This window comes from Panthera leo, chromosome A1, assembly GCF_018350215.1.
Source record: "Panthera leo isolate Ple1 chromosome A1, P.leo_Ple1_pat1.1, whole genome shotgun sequence".
In the NCBI taxonomy this organism is placed as follows: Eukaryota; Metazoa; Chordata; class Mammalia; order Carnivora; family Felidae; genus Panthera; species Panthera leo.
Window position 1 is genome coordinate 118,275,087 of NC_056679.1, and position 24,198 is coordinate 118,299,284.

General features: G+C 44.1%; 1 protein-coding gene across 3 annotated transcripts in view; it reads right to left on the reverse strand.

The window, feature by feature from the left end:
• Window positions 1-9,808: 9,808 nt before the first annotated feature.
• FGF1 (fibroblast growth factor 1) overlaps window positions 9,809-24,198 on the reverse strand; it is a 91,825-nt gene continuing 77,435 nt past the window's right edge. For 2 of the 3 annotated variants that reach the window (XM_042938087.1, XM_042938083.1), the window contains 2 exons: window positions 15,315-15,418; window positions 9,809-10,055 (listed from right to left, as the gene is read on the reverse strand). In XM_042938087.1, the coding sequence (XP_042794021.1) occupies window positions 9,861-10,055; window positions 15,315-15,418 (299 nt within the window). In that variant the 3' untranslated portion in view covers window positions 9,809-9,860. The remainder of the gene's footprint in view (window positions 10,056-15,314; window positions 15,419-24,198) is intronic. The other variant, XM_042938093.1, reaches the window with a different exon arrangement.

A 24,198-nucleotide genomic window follows, 5' to 3' on the forward strand; every position in this document is an offset into this window, starting at 1 on the left:
TTATGTGTTTATTTTAATGTGTATTTTAAAAAAATCTGTATACTAATGGCTTATCCTTCTGTGAACATTTGAGCTTACACTGGGCCTACAGTAGATAAAACTGCAAATCCACCATCCATAAGCCAGAGGAAATAGAGGTATGGTGATTGGGCAATAGGCATATAGGCAACAGTTTTGGAAGCAGTATGCAAATGACTGAAATTTGGAAATATGTTGATATGCTTCTCCTCACTGGAATATAAGCTCCAGAAAAGAGATCTTTTGTGCACCATTGTCCCTACCAGGCTTGGTGCATATTTGGGCCTTGATAAGTATTTGTTGAAAGACTTGACAAGTGATTGAATGGACAATGTAGTAACTGAACACATGCCCCTCCTAAGTGACATCAGGCCGGCCATAGATCAAACAGTACGAAAGAAGGTTGAGACTTCTCTTGAGGATCAGCCATGTGGATTCACAGTGGAGACAGATTGGATCTTTGTAGACTTAAAACATTCAGCTCAGATGCCCAAGGCTTCTGTCAAGTCACAGGGCTGTAGGCGACCTTTGCAGTTATCCTGCTCAGAGTAGTGCCTCTGGCATCCTGGGCAGGTAACTGTCCCAGGCTGGGCTCCCTGAGAAGCAGACTCTGAGGTGAAGATTAGCCCTGCCGGAAGTCATTAGGGTTTCACCTAATGCGGGAAGGGAAGGAAGCAGGATAGGGCAGAAGGAGAAGTAAGGCGGTCTCAGTAGGAGCCTTGGTGCACTTACTGAGAAGTTCTGAAGCCAGAATGATCCTTGAGTGCTGTCCAGAGCTGAAGCATAAGAGCCAGGCAATTATGCCCCTGCGCAGATCCCCTCTGAGGGGCATGCCCTCGGGCAAGGCATCTCTCTTCACCTAGGCCATCCCTGAAGGGTGCTGATGGCTTCATCTCTGGAGGGAGACCTGGGCGATGTGTCTCAGAGCCTACCACCAGTGACTGTCCAATCTCTGAATCCAGGAGTTGCAGAGATCAGCTGCTAATGTGGCTGTGCTTCACCCATGGTTGGAATGGCTGTAGTTGTCAGAAGTTGATGGGGTTTTTTCTTTATACTGAACCCAAACCCCTTCCCTGCCAAGTTCTAAATACCTGCATTCATTTTGACTACGAGAGCGAGAAACCCAAAATAACCCTTGAGCTATCTGAAGCGATCTAGAGCATCTCATTTTAAATCTCTTAACCAATCACACATAGTTTCCTCAGCTCTGTTCTTGTACGTGGTTTTCTGGCCCCTCACTATTCATTTGCGATCTTCTATATAACTTTTTTTTTTAATTTGTAAAGCTTCATTGTTTTAATGTTTATTTATTTTTGAGAGACAGAGACAGTGTACGAGTAGGGGAGGGGAGGAGAGAGGGAGATACAGAATCCGAAGTAGGTTCCAGGCTCGGAGCTGTCAGCACAGAGCCCCATGCGGGGCTCAAACCCACAGACTGCGAGATCATGACCTGAGCCGAAGTCAGACGCTTAAACAACTGGGCCACCCAGGTGCCCATGTAAAACTTCATTTAAGATGTGCCATGTACAAGTTAAACTTGGGGTCAGTCAAGACTTTTACATCTTCTTCCAATGAATTGCTATAAGCCGAGATCTCTCTAAATGTAAGTTCCTGGAAACAATCACTGGGAACCTAAGTGGAGACTCTAAGATCATTGTTAGCCCTATCTTATTATAATATGTAGAATTGTATTTATTCTAAAATAATTGCAAACTTTTATTTAATCCTTTTTGTATGCCAGATACTGCATTAACGATACTTGCATGCCTCCATTTCATTTGACCCTCTCAACAAGCTTGTGAGAGCTGATACTCTTTGGGTCCTCATTTTATGCAGAAGGTCATGGAGGGCAGCTAGATCAAGTCACTTGCCCAAAGTTACCAAGTCAATACACAGAGGAGCCAGGATTGCAACTGTTGCTCTGACTCCCAAGCTCCCGTCTTCTGTATATGTATATGTATCTGTGTCTGTATATGTATATTACACTGATTTGGGTTGATTTAAAATCACAAATTACCTTACTATCTCACTGAAAAAGATAGAATAAAATACCAAATGTAGGAAAATATAGCAAATATGTAAAGAAAGTACCTTGAAAGTACGTGGTGGTCTTTGGAGAGGCTGAGAGGGCTTAGAAAATAGTGATTTTTTTTTTTTTAAAGGGAAGAAAGCCAAAACCACGGATGCCTTCCTTTAGGGTCTGTCTCCATCCACTACTACGATAAGCTTGTTAAGGGCAAGGACCACATGTATTCATCTATGTCTAGTGGAGTAGCTACATCATGGTTATGCCAGTTGTCAGTCTGTTGTCTCTCTGCTCTGAATCCATTCTTTGCCTTGTTTTTGTGACACTGCAGCTGGGCCCTAGAACCCCTTCTCCTTTACCAGCTGATGTAACTTAAGGTTTGTCAGCAGAGGGCACTGGAGGGACACCTCAAGGGGAAGGGGCTTGTCTCTGGGGTTCTTGTGCTTTTCTTCTTGCTCCCATGGCACTGGGGCCACCGGGCAGCCTCCTGCACAACACTGGCTCGGCAAACTGCTTCCAGAGGGTTCCACTAGCGCCCCAATGGGAAGCTCCCTGAACCGCCACAGTGAGATCCCCCACCATCCTTGGGCCACAGCCACCCCCTTTGCCAGTGAAGTCTGAATCTCATCCCTGAGAGAAGGCCCCCTCTTAAGTTTCTTCCTTCTGTGATTAATTTCCTTAGCCTTGGGATAGAAGCCACTCCCTACATCTGCTATTCCAGTATTGCATATAGATCCCTTAATGACTTAGTAGTTAATCTCTTTTTATTAGTTAATAATTCTTGCCATTAGAATTTCCCTGTTCACGGGGTGCCTGGGTGGCTCAGTCGGTTACGTGCCCCACTTCGGCTCAGGTCATGATCTCACGGTCCGTGGGTTCGAACCCCGCATTGGTCTCTGTGCTGACAGCTCAGAGCCTGGAACCTGCTTCGGATTCTGTGTCTCCCTCTCTCTCTGACCCTCCCCCGTTCCTGCTCTGTCTCTCTCTGTCTCAAAAATAAATAAACATTAAAAAAAAAAGAATTTCCCTGTTCACATTGTTGGTGGGTTTCAGTTTCCTGATTGGACCCTCGCTATCTCAGTGCCAGGTACTCAGTAAATGACCAATGAATGAATGCGTTAGTGAAGGGATTGAGGAAAAATGCTTCACTTTCACCTTATTGCTCCTGTTTACTCTTGAGAACTCAACTGTATGGAGTAGCCCTCTGCCCTATCAAACTCTTTCCAAATGTGCAGGTTGCTTGAGAGTTACACATTTTCAAGAAATCTATAAAACCCATATCTCTTCTTCACTTGGGTTAAATATTCTAGGACAGGTTCCATAGGGAGCAAGGATAAGGAAACAAGTTTCTTTCTCATCTGTCCCCTGTGCACAACTGCTCTGCATTTACGATTTTATCCTGTATTATCAGAAGTAATCTGGCTAGTCCTAAAACCTGCACCATTTCCCAGGTCAAACTCTCGGCTCCTAATGCAAGTGTTTTGTTTTGAGAAACCCATAGGTCATACTGTTCGTTTCTACAGGACACTACTGAACTCTCAGCATAGTTGACATCTCAAACTATGAACAGTCTTGTCTTTACAGTCTGGACAAGGCAAGTTAGTATACAATGACATTCCTAAAACTTATTTTGGAGAAAAAAAGTTTTGGTTCAAGGCCTATCAGTAAAATAATCTAACATCTTGCCCTTCTGTATCCCTGGGTGAGACTAAAATAAATTTCTCTTCAGGCAGGAAAATAAGGATGAAAACCCTAATGATACACGTCTCTGTGACAACTTGCACAAACTGCCTGTCTATACCTACATCCCCAAACACTGCAACTAAGCGAACCAAGTCCTGAAATTGAACACACTTCCAAACAAGGAATGCCCAAGCCTTCATTAAGGCTGATAGAAAAGCCCATGAAGGACATGGTGAGGTTTTGCTTAGTTATATAATAAAATAGACACTAATGTTTAGCTGCTAAATGTGTAAATTTAGCCTGTGTGACAGTGGGTAGCTAAGAGGGAAGGAAGCAATTTAGGAAATACCTCCTTCCCACATCACAGACATTCTCAGCCCTGTCAGAAGACCCCCAAACTAGGTCCTAAAATACTTGCTTTTATAAAGCAAACCCACCCTCCAGCTTCAGGCTGTGAGTGACCTGGTTTCTTTTTTAATTTTATAACTAGGGTGGAAAGCTAACAGTGCAGTATGTCATGGTCAATATATCAACTGCAAAGTAGGTACAATGATACAGAAAGATCCCAGTAATGCTTTAGTACATTTCCCTTGTAACTTCAGAGACTGTTAGATGAATCACTGGGGTCCAGAGTATCCTATGTCAGATCCCGAGATCTCAAGCTCTTACGTTCTCTAACTGGGCTTTAGAATAAATTTTATGTACAATAACAAGGGAGTTTCTTTCTGGGCATAGAGGACAGGTTTAAGGAGTGGAGGAGGAAGGAGGGGGTGTGCCACTTTTCACAAGTCATTATTTCAGTTTTAACGGTTGTCAAACAAATGCCTAGCGATTTTGAAATGGAGAAGACACAAGTCCCACCTGCTAGGTTGGGCTTAAGTATTCTTATACTGGACTACTGCTCCTACAAATAATTTTTTTTTTTAATTTGTGAAAGTGCAGTGGTTTGATGTGTCACTATTACCATACTCCTCAATGTGACAGTGACACAAGAGCACTTAGGGTTAGGGTTCCCCTCCCCTCCCCTTCCCACCCCGTGGCAGATAGGCTGTCTGTCAGTCAGATAAATATGGAAGGCAACGACTTTATTATATGTTTGTCTTTTGTTGTCAAGTTCACCCATAAGAGGCCAATGCTCGGCCAGCCTAACCCTCTCAAACATTTGGGGCACAGAGTTATGTTTTCAGTTGGTTCAGCAAAGATGAAAAATTTTGAATCCCTGTAGAAGATGCATTCCAGTAGCAATGGTGTTTATCTTATCACCGAGTTATGGGTGGCAAACTCTTCTGGTAGGTCAGAGAGCAGTTGCCAGAAAGTGATGGAGGCTGGCGGGGATGCTCAGAGATCCTGGGCACCTAGCCTTCTCCTGGCTCAGTCTACTTTTCATGTCTTGTTTGGAAATGGTTATAGAGGTGCCTGGGCGGCTCAGTCAGTTAAGCGCCTGACTTCAGCTCAGATCATGATCTCACTGTCCGTGAGTTTGAGCCCCGCATCGGGCTCGGTGCTGACAGCTCGGAGCCTGGAGCTTGCTTTGGATTCTGGGTCTCTTCCCTCCCCAAATTGTGCTCTGTCTCTCAAAAATGAGTAAATGTTAAAACAAATTTAAGAAATGGTTATAAGATAGGAATTTGGAGGTAGGGGAGCAAGAGGGAGTAATGAAGTGAAGACTGCAGAAGTTGGGGAGGGGATGACCTCCAGCCCCACAATGATGAGAATTCCAAAGGAGGGGAGGGGTCCAAAGTCCTCAGGGCTGTGCAAGCAGAAACCCGATGACAGCACTGGGGACAATAGAGGCAGCAGTGTGTGCCTGTGAGACCTGCATCCTTACACTCATTCTGCAAGATTAGTGGCAAACCAACTAAGAGAATTCACCAGGCCCTCAGAACAGATGGTTCCTGGGTAACAGGATGTCCCCCTTGTCTTTGAACAAACTGCATCTTTGAAAACACTGAAGTCATAATGCAGGATCCTAATTGGGTCTTGTCATCTTAAGGAAGACCAGTTGCTTTAAGCCAGTTTTTTCAGAAAACTGTGGTTGTGACCTATTGAGTTGTGACCCAATTTAATGGATCTTTGACCAGCATGTTTTAGTGGAATGTAAGAGAAAAAAATGCATCATATATATATATATATATATATATATATATATATATATATGGCTTCCTGACCTTCTTTGTTTCAGTTGTGTGTATGTGTGAGGGTAGGCATGTGGTGGGTTGTGATGGAAAATGTAGTTCTTACAGTGGATCAAACTCCAAAAAGCAGGAAAATAAGAGGTTTAGGTGACTTTGAAAGGAAAAGGAGGGATTGATTTTGGCATGTAATTCGTAGAAGGGACAAACACTGCACAACGCTTTTTAATTCGTGCACGTGCTTGTGTGCGTGTACGTGTGTGAGAGCCGGTGTAAATGTGTGTGTATATGTGTCAGTGTTTGTGTGCATGATCTGATTCTGCCACAAGGTCTAGGCAACAGTATACTTTCTCCTAAGAATAAGAAGTCAGAAGGTTGACAAGTTTACTTAAGGAGATGTTGTGTAGTATGATAACAGTTTCAGAAGATCTGATGGGCAAACCCATCACCCTTCATCAAGACGCTTGAGATGCAAGAGATAACCCGTTTGTCCTTGACTTAAAGTTGTAAAGTCCTTCATTTTTCCCCCAGGTCACAGTATCTTTGCTTTAGCACAAGCTGGTCAGCTGTACAATAGTAGCATATTTTCATATTTTCTCATAATTTATACTGTGAAGGAGAAGTGTCAGTTAATTATGGTGCTTGGTTCTTCAATTCCCTGAATATACCTCCCTGATGTATCCCTAGAAAAACACTAATATTGCCTTAGGTTTCCAAACAAAATGAAAAATGTTTCTACCTTAGCTTTTCCTGTCAGCCTGTAAGGTCTCCCTTCCAGTGACAAGCTATGCATCGAACACAAAGCAGCCACACCTGATGGATGCCTGGGACAGACCTTCCACGGGAAGATGAGACATCCTGATGTTCCCAAACTCAGAGAGACATTATCGCCTTTTAGTGGAACGTTTATTAATACTTGTAAGGTGCCAAAATTAAAGAGACAGTGATGTAAAATGACAGGTGTCTTCTTCATCAGAGATCTGCTTCGCAGCCCATGGGCTCGGTTCGTTTAGGCAGTATATTTTAACAAGGCTGGGGAGCTGGGCTCCATTGCCTCTGACACAAAGCGAGGACCTCCATCTTTAGTAACGTATGATGCTGTAGGCAGTTTTTGGTAAGCACACACTGTTGGCCGGGGGAGGCTCTAACTATCCCTTCCAAGGAAACAGATCACTGCCACCTCCACCGCCATCTTGCAAACAATCAAAAGCGTAAATGCTCCTGATGCTTTGTAGAGAATATCAGCCAGTTCTTAACAGTTGGCCTGAAAATGAATCCACATGAGAGACGTGTGACAAGCAGATGGCTACCTCACTTACTCAAGGAAAAGAGAGAGAGGGCAACAGGAGCACTCCGTGTGTAAGGAACTAGAATGGAGCAGGGAACTGCCACCTATTTCCTTCTTACAAGATCTGACAGGCTCTTTTCCCAACTTGAAACCGGTCCTCCTAAAGCTGTCATGGTTCTACAGTTGGAAATATTAGGTTTACCTGGCCAGGTCCTCGGATACTTTGATGAGGGTTATCTTATACTGGGTATTGCGAATTCTTCCAGAACCTGGGTTTCTGGGACTTGCTGTTTATTCAGCAGCAACCTACAAAGTCTCTGTTTTTAACTTGACTGAAATAAATGAATCCACAGCATCTTTCATCATAAATATAATGCCCTGGGAGAGAATACAGCAGAAAACCAGACAGACATTGTTTCCAGGTGCCCTGGTACCCAGTACAGTGCCTGACACACAGTAGGCACTGAAAAAAATATTCAGTGAATGAATATATGAATGATGACCGGGCAGAGGCTGGCAAGGCCATGATAGTGTTTCTTCTAACTGCTTTGGGTCTTTGAAACCATAAGCTTCCGTCTCATCTGTTAGCAACATTTAATTTTTCTTGGCCAGTGTTATATTTGAATTTGATTCATACCCTAAAAATTATGGACCATTATATATCTTAGATTTCCTCTCTACATACCCTTTTCTGGCCAAATCTTCATAGTAAAGAAATGTTAAACCACACTGCACTATCTCCAGCTTGCCTGGAAGGATTTACTAAAATAAAATAGAATGGTCTTATCCAAGTTACAAAAACAAAGTTCTGAAGTCGTTTTTCTGTACAAATGCAGAATGATATTATTAATCGCAGAATTAACTTAGTTTGGTTCCTCAATTGCACTATATTGCTTTGAACCTTCACAAACCATCTTTTGTTTTTCATCATAAATATGACAATGCAATTATAAGGAGTTATTTTTTCCGTTAATAATGTCAATTCCTTAGAACATGAGCTAATATTCTCATCAGTTTGTATCCACAGTTACCCTCTTGTTGCTTAAGCGTCCCTGTTTTCAAAGGAAAACTTGTAATACCACAATTGAAAACAAAGTACAATCTCTTTTTATAGGTAAATGTAGTACAAGTAGTAGATAATTGAGGAGCTTATACATCATGTCCTATGATTATCATTCTCAGTGGCTGAATGCTAATCAGTTAACTGACTTTGAGCTATATATTTATAAATGTGATTAAAACATACAGTCTCACAGTAAATTTAAATGGCCTATTAAAGACCTTTACATGGCAACAGTATCATATGTCAGAGATGAATGTTGTTTCTAATTTGCTAGCCACTTGGGTCAAGTTTACTTTAAGCAGGAAGCATATTTATACAAGTAATCGTAACACAAATGGTCTCTTGAGAAAAGCTGTTTGTGAGGGTTTAACATTTTTGAAGTATGCTTTTGTATATATTCTAAATGGGTATTTTATAGGCACTGGGCCAAAGCGCCTTAAATCCATGTTCCTTAGCACGGGGCTAACTGCTCCTGATGCTGCCTGAGTGTTCAGGAAGACTCGCGGGGTATGAGTTTTTTATGGGCAAGGCAAGAGAGGCTCGGGGGCCTTGGGCCCCCTTCCTTTGGACAGCACGCTTCAGGACTCTGCTACTTTAAGTATGGTGGGGGGGGGGGTGCAAGAGGAAGCAGCAGCATCTGCAGCACCTGGGGGCTTGTTAGAAATGCACAGACTGCACCCCAGAACCACTGAATCAGAACCTACACTCAAACACGATCTGCATGTGATTTGTAAGCATTGCCTGGGACCCCAAAGCCTCTGCTTTCTGGGGACCAGGCACAGTCATGGTGTCCCTCCATCTTTCCTTCTCACTTCTGGAATCAACCTCTTGAGAGGAAATCATCCTCTCAGCCCACGTTGCCTTTCTTTCTCAGCACTCCCACACCCCAGACCCAAATGAATTTACCAATGTCTGATGTTTTTGCTTTGATCAAGAACCCACTTCTCATGCTGTCCATCTGACATCATCCAGAGGCTTCCTGCTGCCGAATTATCTTGGGAAAGTCACGGCATTGTAATGACTGCCAATGCTATGCATTTATTCTGCTTTCCTGTGGGCTGAAGCTCCCATCCTTCATTTATTCTACACTGAGAGCCCACCAGAACCCAGTCTCCCCTTGCCATTTTAATCCCTTCTGTTCTCGAGGGGAGATTTTCTTCATCCTAGTTTCTACTCATGGAACACTGCCTTCCCCTAACCTAGCCATAAGCTTCCCTGCTAATATTTGTGGGGTGTTGAAAGGACGAAAGGGCATCATGCCAAGTGTTTCGGGGAATCACAGACAGGATTTTCTCAGTAGAGGGAATCGTATGCGGTTACTAATGACCCTGGCAGCTCCCTGAACACACTTCATTTGGCCCCGCCTTTGCATTGAGAGGCTCAGCCTGCAGCAGGTGCCCAGAGGCAACTGGGCATCCACACACCCAGACTGGCCAGCCAGTTGGCCCCTAGGAGCTATTTGATCCCTCTGTTCAAACTGTGCTGGGGTAAAAGGCTCTGCAAAAAAGTGAACTGGGCATTTGGAAGCGCACTGCTTACAATTTCAGGCTCTGTGGGCCAGGGGTTAGTGCAGCCAATAGTCAAGGGAACAACCTGGGTCAGCTGGGTGAGGACCTCCTCTGGAGTGGTCGGCACCCAGTAGAGATTTCTTTAATCAGAGGAGACTGGCAGGGGGAGAAACAAAATTGCCTTCTGGCCATAGTGAGTCCGGGGACCGCGTTTGCAGCTTCCATTCTTCTTGAGACCCACAAACCAATTCTTTTCTGCGTGCTTCTTGGATGTGTAGGTGTTGTAATGGTTTTCTTCCAGCCTTTCCAGGAACAAGCATTCCTCATTTGGTGTCTGCTAAAAAGATACAACGGCAAGAGAGTAGAATTACTAGTGATTAGTTTTCAGTGAAGTTTCTCTGTTTACTAGCCGTGTGGCCTTGGGTGAGTTCACTGAGGCTCTTTACGCTTCGGTTTCTTCTTCAGGAAAATTGAGATAATAGTGGAACCTATATCTGAGGGTGGTAATGAGGACATAGAGTAGGACCCAGCACATAATGAGCCCTGGGTCCTGCTTCGGATTCTATATTTCCTTCCCTCTCTCTGCCCCTCTCCAACTTGTGCTCTGTCTCTCTCTCTCTCCAAGATAAATAAACATTAAAAAAAATTTTTTAATAAAATAAAATAAAATACATTTACTATCGGGGCTCCTGGGTGGCTCAGTCAGTTAAGCGTCTGACTTTGGCTCAGATCATGATCTCACAGTTCCTGGGTTCAAACCCCACATCAGGCTCTGCACCAACTGTGTGGAGTCTGCTTGGGATTCTCCCTCCCTCCCTCCCTCCCTCTCTCTCTCTCTCTCTCTCTGCCCCTCCTTGACTTGTGCTTTTTCTCTCTGTCAAAATAAATGAACTTAAAAAAAAATAAAAAGAGCTTAGTGTTAAAAAAAATACATTTGCTGTTTTTGTAAGATCCCCTTCCATTTGCTGTCCTCAGGACCCTAAAGTTTCCCCCTGGGGAGATCCTGAATGACCATGAGCACGTTAAGGGCAGGGCTGGGCCTTTTGTCTCTGTAAAGTCCTGGCACATGGACATGACCATGAAAATCAGCCCAAATAGGTAAAATCAGACTGTGATATGGTGGGGAGTTTTAAGTTTAGACTTGAAGGATAAATGAAAACCTGCTAATATTATTTTATATCCTGGTGATTTTCACTAACAGTATCAGGATTTTTACCTTAGTGCTGTCATGAATATAAATCCTTGCACAAAATGTGTCTTAAGCATAAAACATATCCTGGAAGTTAAAGTTTTTTTAAAAATGAAAATACCTTTATTTTCTCCTATGTATAAACAGATCTACTTATACGAAGAATTGTGCTTTTTAAAAATCACAACTTTACTTTAAAAAAAAGAAAGAAAAAATTTAAAAACTGCCCAAAGCCACCCACCCAGATATAAGGAACTGGTAACAGTCGATTAACATACTTCCTCATGTCTTTATGTACATATACACAAACAGACATGGATAAGGACATATGGATATAAACTGATGATGTTACCAAAATGGCGGTATAGCTGCTTTTTTTAATGTTTATTTATTTTGAGAGAGAGAGAGAGACAGGGAGAGAGAGAGCACAAGCAGAGGAGGGGCAGAGAGGGATGGAGACACAGAATCAGAAGCAGGCTCCAGGCTCCGAGCTGTCAGCACAGAGCCTGACGTGGGACTTGAACTCATGAACCGTGAGATCATGACCTGAGCCCAAGTCAGACACTCAACAAACTGAGCCACCCAGGCACCCCATATCTGCTTTTTTTAAAGTTTATTTATTTATTTTGAGAGAGAGAGAGAGAACACAAGCAGGGGAGGGGCAGAGAGAGAGAGGGAGAGAGAGAGAATCCCCAGCAAGCTCTGCACCATCAATGTGGAGACCAATGCAGGGCTCCATCCCACAAACGGTGAGATCCTGACCTGAGCTGAAACCAAGAGTCAGACATTTAACCAACTGAGCCACCCAGACACCCCTGCTCTAATTTCTTTTTTAAAAAATGGAAAATAAAGCTATGAAAACATTTAATCTCACAAGAAAATACAAGTTAAAAATGATTTAACATGTTGGCTATAATAACTGCAAAGAACAAAAAGATTTACAATGCTTAATATTGGTGAGAGCATAGGAAATAGACACTTTCATGCACTGTTGTGAGATAAATTGGTGGAAATTTTCTGAGGGTAGTTAGGCAATATGTATTACCTTTGACCCAGAAATTTCATTGGTAGGAATTGACCCTTAGGAGATACTTGGGCAAGGGTAAAACAGTATTTTCAACGATGGTCTTTGCAGGATTGCACGTAATGGTAACATTCGAGGCAACCTAAATCTTCATGGAAACGTGATTGGTTCAAGTAGATAGCGGTACATCCCTACAGTGGAATTGAGGGCAGCTTCCAATTTATCAAGCTGGAAAGAATGCTATAACATATTAAATAGTACAGTTGCTTTAAAAATATCTACCAATGATTACTGTTTCACTGGGAGTTCATTGGTTGGAGAGTGGGAAGAGCCCCAGGAATTTGAACTTCCTATTTGTCAAGATTTTAGAATAAATTTATTATATTTGGGTGTAAAATACTTATGCTGTATACTGACTTTGCTCCCGTTCTAAGGCATGTGATCTCTGTATTATCTCTTCCCCCACAGTGGTTGTTGATTCCCTTTCGGGTGGTGTCCAGGCTTCTTCTTCATTATTCTTAATTTGTGGGCATGTTTGTGTACTTGACTGTGAGCCCTACTTAGGGAAGAGGTGGAGTCTTGTCAGGCTTGTGTCTCCCCACCCCCAGACACAGAGCCTTGCAAATTACGGGGGCTCGCCAGCTAGGTGGTGAGCTTAACCTGATTCTTGAGATCGTAGAAAGCAGTCTGTAAAGTTCCCTTTGATTAGTAAGGAATACGTAACAGGAAGCTTCCTGCTTCTTATTCATTTGCAGTCTAGGGCATTGACAACTGGGTGAGACACTTTGGGTCATTTTAGAATAAGACGGGACATAGTTGTAATATTTAACTGGGTGACTCTGCTGCCTCTAGAGGAATGTATCCAGACGTTAGTGTTTGCTGCACAGTGTCAGGTGTGGGAGGAGGTAGGAAGTTTTGGACCTGTGTGGGTTGCCTGCTCCCCTGTAGGGAGGGTACCCCATGACACCCCTCAGTGGGCGTCAGGCCTGTGTTCTGTGACGAAGCTGAGGGTGGCCACGTCCCTCACCTGATGTCTCCATTGAACTAGAGCGGTCGACACATTCAGAATGGCTGAGTCACAGGCTGAGTCAGCAGGCCAGCTCGGAGATGCTCCAGCCCAACCCCACCAGGATTTGTCAGGGGTTGTTAAGCGCTTGGTGCATTGCCAGCAGCCTGGAGATGCACAGTTGATTCATGACTATTTTAAAAATTATTTTCTTTTTTTATATTTTAGCATGCTGTTTTCCCCTCAACTATTTGGGTGACATATATCCACTGTAGGAAATTTGGGAAATACAGGAAGGCATTCACATATTATAAAATTGGCTACTTATTACCCTTAGAGATAAATGCATTAATGTTTTGATATATATGTATCCTTTCATTATGAAATCTAAAATATGTCATTATTTTATATAGCCTTTCATGATTAATAGAAAATATTTCATTAGTTTTAAAAATAATATGTCCTTTCCACAGACATAAACATTTGTATCAAGATGGATTAATACCTAAAACTGCCTGAGAGCATGAGGTAGAGCTCTGAGATATTTTAGAAATTGTAATTTATTAATGGAGAAGTATATCAATTATTAGGCATAATATATTAAGATTACCCTCAATATTTCAGGTGAAGCACAGTGATGGCCAGGACTATGATGGGAGCCTAGAGGAAATTGGGTTTGGGTGTTCTTCCTCAATATTTTTATACAAATAAAAGAAGGTTATAATAAGCATCAAAATGTATTTAAAAGAGGAAAAGCCATAAACTGTAAATATAACCTAGGAAATAATGAGGATAAGGGATTTATAAACTTATTATTTGTCTTCTAGCTCTCACTGATGAAGCACCTCCCCCATTTGCCAGCAACATTGGTGGGTGGGTTCTGTGCATTGTCTCTCTGACCCCTCTTAACCCCTGTGTGTGGTAGTGACCATCCATTACTATCCTTATTTTAGACAAGGTTCAGAGTGGGTAAGTAACTTGCTGAAGTTGCAGAGAATTGAGATTCAGTTGTGAGTCCAAGATTCAGTGATTGGTTGGTTGGTTGACTGATTTTATTACCAACTGGAAGAACCACCTTTAAGAAAAATCTACTTCAAGGGCCACCTGGGTGGCTCAGTCTGTTGAGCATCTGACTCTTGATTTTGGCTTGGGTCATGATCCCACAGTCCTGGGATTGAGTCCCACATTGGGCTCTGCACTGAGTATGGAGCCTGCTTGAGAGATTCTCTCTCTCTCTCTCTCTCTCTCTCTCTTTCTCCCCTCCCCCCATCTGCCCCTCTCCCCCACTTATGCTCTCTCTCTTTCTCAAATGAATGAATGAATAAAAAGAAAAATGTGCTTCCATGTAGCAGTCAAAGTCTAGCTCCAAACTCTTTAAAGTTGTCCCATTTGATACAGATTTCAGCAAACAGGCTACAGGAGGTGGCCCATTGCTCCTGACTTGTAGCAGGCAGCGTGAAAAACCACACTATATTTGCATCCCAAACCCTGGCTGAAGTTACAGCTTCGGGAGACAGTTTTCTGTGCCTGCCGCCAGTTGGCAATTTGATTTAAGTTAAAGGGAGCCTCAGACCAACCCCCTCCTACTACTGCCTTTTTGTAGACATCTACAAAAGGGAAAAAAAGGAGTCTGGCCAAGTCTCAATGATCAGTTGTTAGGATAAAGAGAGAGGATCATTGAAATTGAGAAATAATTTCAAAACTTGGGTCCATTGGCTTTAGTTCTCTTTCCATTGAGATCTTTTACCAAAGGCACCACGAGGGGCAAAATCAGATTGTCTGTTTCTATTCTTTTCTCACAAAGATCAGTATGTACTGAGTCAAACCTGTATAAAACATCAACCAGGAGAGAGAGGGAGCAGAAGATGTTGAGGATTTTTAGCTACTGAATAAACTCTCAGACCGTGCTTCTCAAGAACAGGGACGTGGCTCATTTGTCTTCACAGCCCTTCATACTTAGACACAGGAGGCACTCAATACATGTTTGTTGGATGACGTATCCCATGCTAGAGTCCGGGCTTGATAATTTTTGTGAAAAGCATAGAGAGTGTGGTGGTGCTCCAGAAACATGTTTGGAGTGAATGAATGAAATGGGAATAGGTATTCTGAAATGACTGACTGGTGCGTTACTAAAATTTCAGTCAATGTCTCCTCTGTGTCTCCGTGATAATTCATTCGAGTATTTTGAGAGAATATCACAAGAAGCTCTTTCATGTCTGAGCCTAAAATAAAGCAGGGTAGAGGGTGGGAATCTTGCTGGAAAAAATAACAAACAGAGACTAATTGCTGCTTTACACTTTGCATCACTCAACGTAACAAGATTTCTGGAAACCTCCAACCCTGGCCGTGTCTGGAAGCATGTCAGCCTCATACTTACTGAGCCGTACAAAAGCCCGTCGGTGTCCATGGCCAAGTACTGGCCAGTCTCGGTACTCTTTATATACACCTCCCCCACGCTTTCCGCACTGAGCTGCAGCTGAACTGAAATAAAAATAACACGAGCAAAAGTAAATAAACACTAAAGCTTTGGCGATAGGACCTGGCAGCCAGGACAGTTAGCCATGGAAAATTCTGCTCATTCATTTTGCAGTGCCCTCAAGGATGAGCCTCAAATTAATCAAAACATTGAAATACAGTTCCTTTTTCTTTGCCCTCCAAAGAAAGCTGTCCTTTGGGAATTATGTTCTTGAGAGAAGGAGAGATGACGGCAGGCGTGCCCACCATCCCCCTGTTTGTTACACAATGACCCCTCATGCACTTCCTCTGTCTCTGTCCCCTGGCAGGAAATAACCATAGGAGGAACGACATTCGCTTTCCTAGGTGCTGTAGAGTGGGCAGTTGGCCAGCCTGAGTATGTACTCCTTCAATTATCAGCCTGCTTTGGGGGTGCCTTTTTATAGCCCCAGCCTGTTAGGCATGGGAGCTTCTCATGGACAGATTGTTATGAAAAAAATCTGATCCCGCTAGCTTGCCATACAGAGGGTTTTCCCAGGAAGTTGGATTGGTTGGTGCATCTGAAACTCAGGGAACTCTCCCACAGTGAAGTTCAGTCAACTCCCAGCCTCTGTGGCGGCCCAGCTGGGATAGAGGCAGAGGGGAACGCCAGCTTCTCATTGGGAAGACAAAGCAGTTGCCTGGGAATGCAGGGATGGGAACAGTGGTTCTCACCCTGGGGTGATTTCGTTCGTCAAGCGACAGTTGACCATGTCCAGAGACATTTTTGGTTGTGCTGGCTGCAGTGAGGGTGATGGTAGTGGCGTCTGGTTGTAGAGGCCAAGGATGTTATGACACATTTTGCGATGCACAGGGCAGCCCCCACAACAAGAAATTATTCATCTCAGAAGGTCAGTAGTGCTGAGGTTGAGAAACTGTGAGGTTGAAGGCAAGGACATGAGTTCCTCTGAGTTAGTCTCCCCATTTACACCGATTGATACCCCAGAGGAGCTTTGCCCACTGCTGGACAACTAACTAGAGTGTGATACCCATTCAATAATTATTCATTTGGTCATTCTTCCCATGGTAGTTCTGGAGGGAGAGATCCTTTGATGGCTAGCATTTGAGAATCAGAATTCTGAACTCCCTGGACAATTTCTTTGGCCACTAGACTGTCAACAACCATCGTTAGGAGTGAAACCTGCCTAAGGACCAGTGAGCACCCAGTTCTCCAGGAGGACTGACCTCCCTAAAGGTCAGCTTACTCAGGGGCTGAGAGGCAGGGTGGGCTGGAAGGAACATTGGGGTTTGGTCGGCAGATGGGGACTCCTCATTGCCTTTTCTTTGTTTTCATGTTTTATTTAATTTCTTTGAATAAGAAATACATTCCCATGCGTCAAACCTGGAAACCGTGTAAGAGGAGACTTTGAGGACTCTCCCTTCCGTTGCCTCTACCCCCCAGCCTTCACTTGCAACTGACGGGGATACAGTGGTAAACAGGATGGATGAGACCCTTCTCCTTCCTCCAAGGATACGTTCATTCTCAGGGGGTGGGGGAAGACAGAGACAAACAAGTAAACCTTCCTAGATATATTTTATGTGTATCCTTCTAGAGAGATCTTAGGTATATATGAGCAACTCCGTGTTATCTTTCCTGCCTTTCTTTTTTGTTTGTTTGTTTTTGTTTTTGTTTTTTTACATAAATGGTATGATATACATACAACTATATACCTTGTTTTGTTTTGCTTGTCTGTTTGCTTAGAAATTAACTGGAGAGCTTTCCAGTTCAGTACTGAAAGAGTTAACCATGTTCTTTTTGCCACTTGAATTGTGTTCTACCATGTGGCTATACCATAACCATTTAACCACTTCCTTATTAATATGTCTGTATTTTCTCATTTCCCTCTGTTTTCTCTATCTTATGATTCATCCCAAGAGTGATACATAGTTCCATCACCCTTACCCAAGATGCAGTTCTCTTGTCTTTGGAGGTGTTTGCTACAGAGACTCGGTCTCCTGTAGCTTCCTGTGGTCAGTGGAGTTTATCTAATCCACTGGAAGGAAACTGGAAGCTACTGATCTCCTTTCCCACGGGTCCTTCTGACATGGGTTACTCAGAGAGGGTAGTCATGATAGAACGGGCCAAAAGGCCTCCATCCTGACTGGGGCCTCCCCTCTAGCCTCATACCACACCACACACTCACTCACTCACCTTGCCCCACTCACTTAGCTCTCCCAACACATCAAGCTGTTTCCTGCCTCAGGATTCTTGCGTGTATTCTACCCTTTGTCTGGCACCTTCTTCCTCCCAATATTGACGAAATTGGCCCTTCTCCTCCTCCAGGCCCCAGCCTAAATGCTCCCAACTTGGAGAGGCCTTTTCCGCCCAAATCCCCTATGACTGTCTGTACAGAGACCCTCCACCCACTGCCCCTGCCAATGCCACCTTATGATCTTCACATGATCATCTGGCTTAGTCCTTTGTTTGTTTCCTTCATGGCACTTTATACAGCGTACAGTTATTTTTGCCATTCAACAGTTTACTGGTTTATTTCTGCCTCCCCAGGAGAGTGTATACCTGGCGAAAAGGGCAGGGATCTTCTCTGGCCTGTTCCCCGTAGGTCTCCAGTGCGTCACACAGTGCCCTGCACAACGGTTCAGCCAACATGTGTGTGCCGAATGAATGATGTTAGGCTAATATCTGCAGAGATGATCCTACTGGTTCATCATCAATAAGCCGTGTACTTTGAATTATGTTTCCAGTCATTCTTTGTGGAGTGAAGTAAGAGGGACCAAGTGGAGAGCTTTACAGGCTCTTCTACCAGCCAGCTGGGTGACCTTGGCGAGGCTCCTTCATCTCAAGGCCACAGTCTCTTTATCAGTAACATGGGTAGGGTTTATATTCAGTCTCTAAAGTTTTTCCCCAGCTCTAACAGTCTATGAAGCAAGTAAATGCCTTTAATAGCAATGATGCACACAACAGAATAGTGTGTGGCCGTAAAAGGGAATCAAGTACTGATACGTGCTACAATGTGGATGAACCTTGACAACAGGCTCAGTGAGAGAAGCTGGTCACAAAGGACCACTTATTTTATGATTCTGTTTAAATGAAAGTTCCTGAATGGACAGACCCAGAGAGACAGGACATAGATTAGTGATAGGCAGGAGCTGAGGAGGAAGGTGGAGAGAGCAAAGGGGGCAGTTGGGAGGTATAGGGTTTCATATTTCAATAAAACTGGTTTTTTTTTAGTACCCTGTATTTTCATTGGACTTGATGGCTTTCATAGAAGTTGTACATACATTTTTCTGTCAATTTATCAGCATAATCCTGTATGTTTAAGAGAGACAAAAGGAAGGAACTAACTGTGTATTGATCACCTATAATGTGCCAGGCATTGTGGTAGTTTCTATCCTGGTATAAATAGTATAAAATTACAGCGCGGGTTCCAGAATCAAACTACATGAATTGCAATTCTGGCTTGGCTACGATATGTGATCATTGGTCAAATTATTCAGCTCTCTTACCTTATGCATAATGATAGTACCTGCTTCATGGAGTTGTTTTGAGGATTAAATGATCTAATATATGGAGAGTGCCGAGGACCATTACTGTCATTTCCACCGAGCTACGGTGACCTCATTGCTTCTTACAGCATTCCCTGTTGGAAGATGGGAGTGGCTTTGTCCTACAGGTGAGGAGACCGAAGCTTGCTGAAAGCATATTTTACTCAACATTATACTTATAATCAGGAAAAAAATCGTGACCAGAGCCCAGCTTTGAGTATTTCAAGTATCCTGCTTTTTCTTCTCTTTCATACAACACCTTGGGACCCAGTGATGGGGAAGATGGGTCCAAATCCAGCCAAATTCCCTTTCTTGCACCCACTTATGTTCAAACAAGACGTACAAGATGGCAGATGGTCATCCAGGATCCCATTTGTAGCTACGAAGGGAATGATGTTAGTTGCCTGGGGCTGTTTTCCACCTACCACCCATATGTGTAGGTATTGAGTCAAACACATTCTAGATGCTACAGGAATCCCATAGGGCAGGTCCTTTTGGGTAATCAAGGAAGATTTTTTTTTTTTTTTTTAAGATAGACTTTATATTTTAAAGCAGTTTTCGGTTCACAGCAAAAATGAAGAGAAGGTACAGTGATTTCCCATGTACCCCCTGCCGTCACACACGTGTAGCGCCGGTTATCAACTCCCCCTCACAGTGGTACATGGGTTACACATGATGGACCTAAACACTGACACATCAGTATCATCAAGGAGGATTTTCAAAAAGCTTTTCACTTCCTAGTTCATTTGTGTTCTGCGGCTTACATAGCCTGCATTTGTCTTTCTGTGGGGGTAGGTAGAGTCGACTTTGGACTCCCATCTTGGCCGCGTGAGGGCCTCACGGAGGTAAACACGAGCCAGGGCTGCTTGGCACGGGGACGCAGTCCTCGGCCGTGAGCCCCCACACCAGGGTTGCTGCACTGGTGAGAGTTCGTCTCAAGAGTTTCCTCTGTAAATATTATTTCTCCAGGATGTCCAAGTTTCATAGCTCATTTTCACTGGATTTCTTTCTGGCGAAGTTTCCTAAACATATATCCTCTGCGAGCAGGCCTGGCAGGAAGGAGTAACACCCAGCCGGGGCCGCTCGTGTAACCTACGAGGCGTCCAGCTCCCCAGGGTGACTTCATTCCAGTTTTCTAAACTTACAGTCTCCCGCAGCTGCTGCTGAGGAGGGGAGCGGGAAGGGGGCGTATGAGAGAGGGGGACTCTCAAGGAGGGAGGGGCCAGCCCCACAGCCCGGCTGAAGCGGAGGCTCCTCCCCCTCGGAGCAGGGCCAGGGGCCTGGAAAGGCTCTCAGTCAACACGCGCGCACAGCCCGTCCGTTGCGTGCTGGGGACCGTGCCCCGTGCCACACACCGACCCTACTGCAGGAGCCTCGGGGTTCAGACCCTGAAATGATAAAGCCACACCACAGAACCCCTCCCCCCACTCGCTTTTGAGCTCAAAACGAACACAAGTGCAACTACACAGAGTGCAACTACACAACTACAACAGAGACTCTGTCTCATGCATGGGTATTAGGTATTATCAGATAGAGCAGATATGCCTATGGATGGGGTAGATGCAAAAAGCTGAAAGTAATGTGTGCTGAAAACAGCACATTGCAAAAGCATATTTCTAGTAAATCCTTGAAGAAATTCTGTAAAAAACACAAAACAATGTGCATAGCTCATGAATATATAGGGAGTAAGATAGGAAAGTGTGCATTAGATTCAGACCAAATTCATACCAGTTGCTGCCATGAGGAGGATGAGAAGAAGGGCCAAGTCTGGGGACTGCTGGTGGGAGGAACTTCTCCTTTGTCCTAGCTCTTCATTTCTTTACAAACACAATTCTTTTTTTTTTTTTTTAATTTGAAAAAAATTGTTTAATGTTTATTCATTTTTGAGAGACAGAGCATGAGCAGGGGAGAGGCACAGAGAGAAAGGGAGACACAGAATCCGAAGCAGGTTCCAGGCTCTGAGCTGTCAGCCCAGAGCCTGATGTGGGGCTCAAACTCATGAACTGGGAGATCATGACCTGAGCCCATGTTGGATGTTTAACCAACTGAGTCACCCAGGTGCCCCAACAAACCTAATTCTGAGGCAAGAACAGCCAGTGGGTGACCCTGGCTCAGTTTGGTTGATGGGGCTGCTGCTGATCGTGGCTCACTCCTTTCTGGAGCAGTAGTTGATGGATGAGGCTCAGCACAATGGGCAAATACTCAGAGCTGGCCAAGATTCCATGCCCCTGATGAGCCCTGCTGTGCCTTACGACCCAGCTCAGGCTTGAGCCAAGCACCATGTAGACCTGAACGTAGGTATCCATGAAGGTGACTCCCTTGACGGTTGACAGGGAGCCAGAAAAGCTGATAAGGCAGGACAGGGCTGAGGGGCCTCTAGGGCCACACATTCTCTGCTCAGTTTCCTTTTCTGCCACATTGCACCAGGTTAACTAACACCTGAGCAAAAGGGAAGGAACACTTTTCTTTATCCCATGCGGGGAATTTAGGACTTGTAGTCTGTAACAGGAAGGTCCTTGGCTCTCACACATCCCAAGGATGAAGGGGCAAGGACTTTTCAAAAAATGGGACAAGTCATTTCATCCATAGAGTATGTATTATTCCATACTTCCAAAATGGGAATAGGAACTTCTGCACTAGTATAAGAAATGGAAGCAGTTCTTAATTAAAAAAATTTTGGGGGGCGCCTGGGTGGCTCAGTCCGTTGAGCGTCCGACTTCGGCTCAGGTCGTGATCTCGCGGTTCGTGAGTTCGAGCCCCGCGTCGGCTCTGTGCTGACAGCTCAGAGCCTGAAGCCTCTTAAGATTCTGTGTCTTTCTCTCTCTCTCTGCCACTCCCCCACTCATGCTCTGTCTCTCAAAAATAAATAAACATTTAAAAAATATTTTTTTAATTTGTTATTTTATTTTATTTATTTATTTTTAAATTTCTTTGTTATGGCCACCAGTTCACACAGCTCCCAGGGCCCGCACAAGCACAGAGGCCCTACCCCTGCCTGGGGCTCTTGCCTTCTCTATCCCCAGCCAGCCTCTTCTCTGCCCCCGCTCGCCAGCAATTTTTTGAAACATACTCTAGAAATACGTTTCTTAGAGAAATTCACATTTATAAAGCATTGTAAAAAATGTCCTAAAAGAAGGTCGTAAATGTTAGCTTGGTGGATTTGTGACCATCATGTCTTCTTTACTAGGAATCCATTAGGGAGTGCTGGTTTGGGAATGGCCTGTTTATCAAAAATAGATGTCAGGGGAGCCTGGGTGGCTCAGTTGGTTAGGCATCTGACTTTGGCTCTGGTCATGAGCTCATGGTTCATGAATTCGAGCCCCGTGTCCGAATCTGTGCTGACAGCTCAGAGCCTGGAGCCTGCTTCAGATTCTGTGTCTCCCTCTCTCTCTGCTCCTCCCCCACTCATGCTCTCTCCCTCTCTCTCTCTCTCAGGTAATGAATAAACAGAAAAAAAAATGTTTTTTAATACTTAAATGTCATTTCCATCTTCATGGATCATGCTCCTCCCTGCCCTGTGTTTATAGTTTGGACCCCTTCACGGATCTTTACTGGGAGCCTGTGTAAAGATGAACCCAGAGCTTTTGGGTGGATATGCTAGCCCCCAACTAGGCAGTCTACCTTTTTTTCTGCAGAGCTATATCTCTGGTTTTCTCTTCTCCCCAGTGCCTTCCATTAGCTCTTAGCAGTAGTTTATTTACGTTAGATCCACATGATTCTTACTTTCCAAGAAGAGAAAGATGGAAGAGGTATTAGGAGCCTGCCACTGCCAAGATCAGGGAGCTTTGGGGCACTGCACCATGGTTCCAAGCCCCAAGCCGTCCTGGCATCTTCCTGTCCTGCCCTAGGAAGTTTTATTTTTATTTTAGTTTTCAATTAATTAATTTTAAAATGACATCCAAGTTAGCGTATGGTGCAATAATGATTTTAGGAGTAGAATCCAGTGATTTATCCCCTCCGTATAACACCCAGTGCTAATCCCAGCAAATGTCTTCCTAGGAATTTTTCAAGATAAGATTACAGCTGGTGTGTATGGGAGACAAATGAGTGCAGAGGGAGGTCCTTTCTGCTTTGGTAGCATGTCTGTGGCCTTTAAGCCTGCTTTCCACCTCTGCTCTCCAAAGAGAGGCCAGAAGAGATTACGTGCCTGGTTTATTCTGGGTTGGAGACTTCCCGTCCTCTGCTGTGTTTACCCAAAGTGAGGTCAGCCTCATTCAGAACTCGGTGAGGTTGTTTTATGTCAATGGCATTTATAATTAAAATGTAGCCACAAGCTGGGCCCCCTAAAGCATTAGAGAGAGATGGAGAAGAAAAAGAAATTGAGCTTGTGGAAAAAAAAATTCCAGTGGTCTGGAATATATATATATATATATATATATATATATATATATATATATATGAAAAAGACTTTTCTTAGAATGTGTAAAGGTGTCTGCTTCTGCTTTGGGACTGAAAAAAAGGTGCCTGGAAAATTCTGATCTAGTCCATGGACTGTGTGATATTTAAAAAAAAAAAAAAAAAAAAAAAAAAAGGTTATCTAGAAAAATCTCTTCTGTATAACCAGATAAGGAGTGAGTGGGAGGAGAGGGGCAGGGATCCCTCTGGCATCACATCCCACCAAGATGGGAATACCCCACAGAGGGGAGTTTTTCTGCCCGAAGACCTGCCCTGCTCTCTGGCTTTGGCACCAGGGCCCAGCTCTGCCCACCTTGGTGATTTGAAAGCCATCTTGACTTTCAGCCCCAGCTGGTGGGGAACAAAGTGCCTTTACCATCAGGTGCCGAGTCATAGTAAACTAGAAACCGGAAGTCTGTACTGCCCCAGTACAAGGAGGCAGGAGGGATTGCACCCTAGAGGAGTCTGCCCTTTCTAAAGGGCTGCAAAGTAGGATTCCTTTGACCGGTGAACTCCCTTAGTGCCTTTAGGATGTGGTTTGATTTATAAATATTTGATTGGCACACACTTTGCTCAGGAACATTTGCATTTGTGTGGTGAGCACTGCCAGTAATCTTGCTCCTCACACAGCCCTCCTGTGTGCTTGGGGAGGCCAGGGGGCGTTGGCCACAGAAGGCAGCAGATTGGGGATGCTCGTGAGCTTATTGTTCTTCTCTAGTTACTGGTGTAGATATTCATCCCATCGGGGAACAAGTCATGTCCCCCTTCGCCTGAGAGGAGACTCCAGCAGAAAGAGCAGAATCAAACATGGAGCCCCTCCTTGCTTTGCCCAAGACAGCACACTCTGCCAGAGAAGTTAGACAGGGCAG